The 5,132-nt window shown below is 35.8% G+C and overlaps 1 protein-coding gene across 1 annotated transcript; it reads right to left on the reverse strand.

The window, feature by feature from the left end:
* Positions 1-221: 221 nt before the first annotated feature.
* LOC143245441 (achaete-scute homolog 1b-like) lies at positions 222-2,746 on the reverse strand. Its single transcript, XM_076491834.1, has 2 exons — positions 1,890-2,746; positions 222-1,008 (listed from the first exon to the last, which is right to left on the reverse strand). The coding sequence occupies exon 1, from the start codon at positions 2,592-2,594 to the stop codon at positions 1,893-1,895; it is 702 nt and encodes a 233-aa protein (XP_076347949.1). The 5' UTR covers positions 2,595-2,746; the 3' UTR covers positions 222-1,008; positions 1,890-1,892.
* Positions 2,747-5,132: the final 2,386 nt, after the last annotated feature.

The following is a 5,132-nucleotide window of genomic DNA, read 5'->3' on the forward strand; positions in this document are numbered from 1 at the left end:
ATGTGGGAGAAACTGTTTGGGAATTTGAAAGCTCCATGATATATGCACATTATGTCTTGAAGTCAAACAGGTGTGATTGGAACGGTTACGTAATTGTAGAAGTGTTTATAAACAAGTAAACCGGAATATTTTATATCGGTGAGAAGTTTTATTCGAACAATTAGACGAACACTTTTTTATATAATAAAATGTTTTATGTTTACAAAAATCTTCTTCAGTAACATATAGAATACATAGAAAAATAATACTTTACACATAGATAACTACCTCTGAAGCACTGCTGTTCTCGTGCATAGCAACTTTATTCTTTACTTGTAAAAGAGAATTTCGAAAATGAATAGCTCATATAACTTTAGCATCTATAAGCTAATAACTGTTAAATACTTTCTTACCTAAATAAAACATTCATATATTTGTGCGATGTTTTGCACAGCTTATATATTTAAAAATCTATTAGAAACGATCTTAAAGTTTAATCTTGCTTAAAACAAAGTATAAAAAATAAATAGTTCCTTTGTTATTACAGGATAGAATCCTTCTTCGTAATGGGTAATATTTAAAGACACGTCCTCTTAGAATAGAGCAGTGTATTTTACACACTTCTTTCTCACAGGAAATCCGTCTTTGCGTTTTTTTCTCTGTACATCAACAAAGAGAAACTTCCGGTCTGGACCCACGGGAAAGCAGGTCATCCGTCAGAGAGACAAGAGAGGTTCTACGGTTGGCGCTAAGATTATTTCTTAAAAGTTTTTCCCACAATCCCATCAAGTGCTCGCCTTGTTACCCACTCTATAGACATTTGTTGGCCAAACAGCGACTTGATAACAGTGTCTGTTGGTTCCCTAACTTGATGGTATCGCCTTCTCTCGGGATGATTAGCATTTGAGCCTACATGGAAACGACAAGGTGCTTTGTCCTACATAAACTTTCTACCGCCGGAACTTGTAGAGATGTTACACCTGAGCAGGTAATAGACCTTCATTGTAAACCATCTCTTGAACCGATGATCTGAGAAAACAAATTAAGACAAAGTATTAAAATCTGTTGTAAAAATATTAACTTTCAAATTTAGTTTTTGCCTTTTATCTACTTAAAGTGTTCACTTATTTATTTACTTTTATAAATGCTCACTGAAATGTACCAATAGATAAGTGCTCAACCTCTAGCTTATCCAGCAGACTCGAAAAAAAAAAGTATTTCTTTAAATTCTAGAGCAGGGCAAAAACAAGAGCATGGCTTTTTGTTGCCTTTCTTCTCTGCTCCATTCACCGGAAAGGTTTTTACCGAGGTGTAGGGGAAGAGTTTCTGAAATGGATGAATGCACGACTAAGGTTCTTCGAACAAAAGACCTGTTAGAATACCGTCTGGCAGGCAGACCATTGGTGCAGATCGCTGGCCTGACAAAGGCCAACAAGTGCCTCTGAGACACTTTTGTCACCAAGTCAGACAGGTAGGTAGAAAATACGTATTGAGAGCAAGAGAGAACATGTAACAGCGCCCACTCATCTTAGTTTGGACTATAAACACCATTTTCCTCTTTAAGTTTAGGTCTGTACCAGAACTATGACATTTAACCTATAAGAAAGATGGAAGGAGAAGAAGAGGCCAGACTGATGGCCAAACTAAATGTCACGAAATAAACCATTATAAGTATTCAATTGATGAAACACTTTTTGTATCTATTAAAATTTTTTGGCGTAAAAAATGTTTACAGTTTTTCATCCTATTAAATCAAAAGAATTTTCATAAATCCTTAACAAGATCTGTATTACGAAGTTTCTAAGTAAAATCATATAGGATACTAAGAATATACATTTCCATACAAGTTTGTATTCTTATAAAATGCAGTTGAGGTCAAATTATATAGTTGAAACTACTAGGATACTTACAAGTTAAGAAAACCAGGACGTAAATTCCAATAGATCTTCCTCTTCAGGACTCAAACTGCTGTGTGGTGAACAAACGTCATAGCCAAGACTATGATTGGGAGAGGCAGCGTCTGAACCAAGGCTTGGCGTTGGGGACTCTGGTGCCAAAGTTTCAGGATTTGAGGTTGAATAAAGTGTTGTGTTCGTAGCAGCATTGGTAGCATCTAAGTTATTGGTTGTTGGAACAGATACGGGGTAACAGTTCTCGTCTATTTGCCCATTATAGAGTAGAATGTCTCTTTCTTTTAATGCAGCAACTGAGCTGTGCTGATCAGAAAGAAGTTCTTGAAGCTGCTTGATGTATTCCACAGCTGCTCTGAGCGTTTCCACTTTGCTCATCTTTTTGTTTTTAGCACCATTTGGTACGTGCTGTTTCAGTGTGGCGAAGCCCATGTTTACCATTCTCACACGATTCCTTTCTCTTTCGTTCCTTCTAGCTACTGCAACAGGTTGGGATTGAGGTAGTGAGTAGCTCAACTGAGAAAGGTTAATACGTTTTTTGCAACGCAAAAGGCCTTGCGCACTGTTATCACCTACTGCTGGCTTGACCACATTTCTCGAAATGGCGATTTTACCACCAGACTGTGGAGACGTAGAAACAGAAGAAATCATTGCTCCTGAATTTACTGTGTTTGTAGCTAGCAGGACACACGTGGTTGTCTCCATGTTTATTTATTCGTTTTATTTTAAGGAAACTTTTGATTAAAATATCTTCAACAACTTGGTCCCAAGTAGTACAGACTACATAAACTTATAATATACGGTTTTCACAACGTTGAGGGTTTCACGGGGATCAAAGAGTGGTGAACTTATCTAGACTTCACGAGCGCATGAAGAAATGTCCAGAGTAAAGCTTTACTTGCATTAAAAAGCCCAGTCTCATGAATACTAAGCTCCACCTCCCAGGAGCGACAACGTGTTACTTGTCAATATGTTTGCAGGGTCGCGCGCGGGACGCGTGGCTTGATCTCTCATGAGCCAGATCTGTTCATTGAAGAGTTAAAGTTTTGGGGCGAACACAGTATGAATGAAGCCGCGGGTAATACCAAACGGTGTGACTTTCAAGCTCAAAAGACTGAAATTTTTGAAGTAAAACAATCAGTTACTTTCCATTTTTCGATAGGTTAACAAATTCAGCTGATTGTGAGTCTTTTCCTGTATGTATATATATATCGAAGACGCAGTTGAAGTAATATCTCATGAAATAATAGAGTTTATCATTGATATCTTGTTCAGAGAACTATACGAGTTACAGGTATACACAAGGCAATTTATATATGTGTATAGAATCAGGCAAACTCTATATTTTGTATAATTTTAACATTGTCAAATTAGTTATAAACGAGCTCAGTATTCAATACCTAAATCATTAAGTAAACAGCACTTAAACTCAGGGAAAAGACCATTTTTAGTAAGCCTCGCTATTACGTATATTAATCAAGTCGACAAAATATTACGGTTTTTTGTTGTTGTTTTAGAAACGTTCCTAATCTCAAATTAGTCTCAGAGGGCGCTGAAGAGATAGTTTCCTCTTCAGTTGATGTAAACTCTGCAATTTTACGCTGTTTAAAGTGATTAATAATATTCCTTGGCACAATTCAAGTATTTTGTTGTATGTTGTTGGAAATCCTATGGAATCTAACATACATAAACTCAGTATCAGAGCTTCTTTGTGAAAGATAGGTTGTTACAAAAAAGTAAAATATTAACAAGCGAGATTTCCTTTTTACGTAGAAAGAAAAGAGAACGTCCCTATAACACCTTATAAAAGAGGGAGACTGCCTGAATGTGAATAACCTTTCAACAAGCTTTAATATGCATATATGTCAGCAAGATATTTCGTTTCGTGTCTTATGAATGGAAATATGGTTAAAAGTACCATTTCATTTCTATTTGGTTCACCTTAATCTGTCACAGTTCTGGAAATTTAAAGACAAAACTAGTCAAACTATCATTCTAGCAGACATGGAAGTTTAATTGACTCTGATATAAATTAAAGTTTGAGCTTGTAACCATTGTGAAATCTTTAAATGTGTGTTTTGTTATTATCAGAGGCGTAGCTAGAAATGGCCATTGGGGAGAGGTTAGTTTTGTTTGAGTGCTTGATGCAAGCGCCTCGGGAACGAAGCCATACTAGGGGGTCCGGGGGCATGCTCCCCCGGGAAATTTTTCAATAAAAACATAACAAAAAGCTTGAATTATACATTCTTAGACCATCTTTTTGGCAAATTTCAGAATGGCACACTGAGGTGTTTGTCTTGTTTTTTTAATCATAAATAAATATATAGGCCTATATATATAATATACAACTTAAAGTTATCAGGCCCAGCAAAGTAGGCCTCATTATACATTCACCGTGATATTAAAGTTGAACCAAACTGTGTTGTAGATGTCCTGACAAGAACGAACAGGCGTTTGAGCCTTTCATAGATATTCGATTGTATTTCTCTGGTTCTGACAAAACTTTCTGTATTAAAAGTGTTCAATCAGAAATTTGTATTTGACCATTTATTGTGTGTGAAATTATCTGTCATACAATCGCGGATCTTTATGAAACTTCACAGGTGGCAGCTGAACTTGTCTAAAAAGTTTGGGTCCATGGGGGGTTAACACCCCCCTGGCTACGCCCCTGGTTACTATTGTTGTTTTTAGTGCAATACTACACAATGGGTTATTTGCGCCTTGATCACCGCGTGAAAATTGAATAGTGGATATTACAGTTGTCAGTCCATGAACTTACTGCCCATTCGCTGATGACTTATTAATATGAAGACCTTACGCATTAGTAGTTTACGATTTTACTTTATAATTTATGTATCAGTGCTTAGTAATTGTATCGGACTTATTACTGACTCCTTTTAAATCTTACAGTAATAAGAGAATCACGGCGGGAGCTGATAAGGTTCGGAACTGAAACTATTTGAACAAATCTAAATTATTATTAATATCTTGGCAGCATATTATAAAGATATGTACAATTAGAACATGATTTTATTCAGTAGAAGAAATAGAGGAAAGATGATGTGTATTGTTTAAAGGACAAACATTCTAGAAACACACTTGAGTGAACATTTTCAAATTTTAATATGAAAAACCACAAATATTTACAAGATGCAAACTTCGTTAAAATTGTCTAAATTAAAACTAAATAAAGTTAATCCTTTATTACTTCATAGTGTTTGTTCGTTTTTTGAATTTTGCGCA

Source organism: Tachypleus tridentatus, chromosome 1, assembly GCF_004210375.1.
Source record: "Tachypleus tridentatus isolate NWPU-2018 chromosome 1, ASM421037v1, whole genome shotgun sequence".
In the NCBI taxonomy this organism is placed as follows: Eukaryota; Metazoa; Arthropoda; class Merostomata; order Xiphosura; family Limulidae; genus Tachypleus; species Tachypleus tridentatus.

Excerpts from the sequence above, each read along its gene's own strand:
- LOC143245441 (XM_076491834.1), bottom strand. The coding sequence starts at position 2,594 with ATGGAGACAACCACGTGTGTCCTGCTAGCTACAAACACAGTAAATTCA.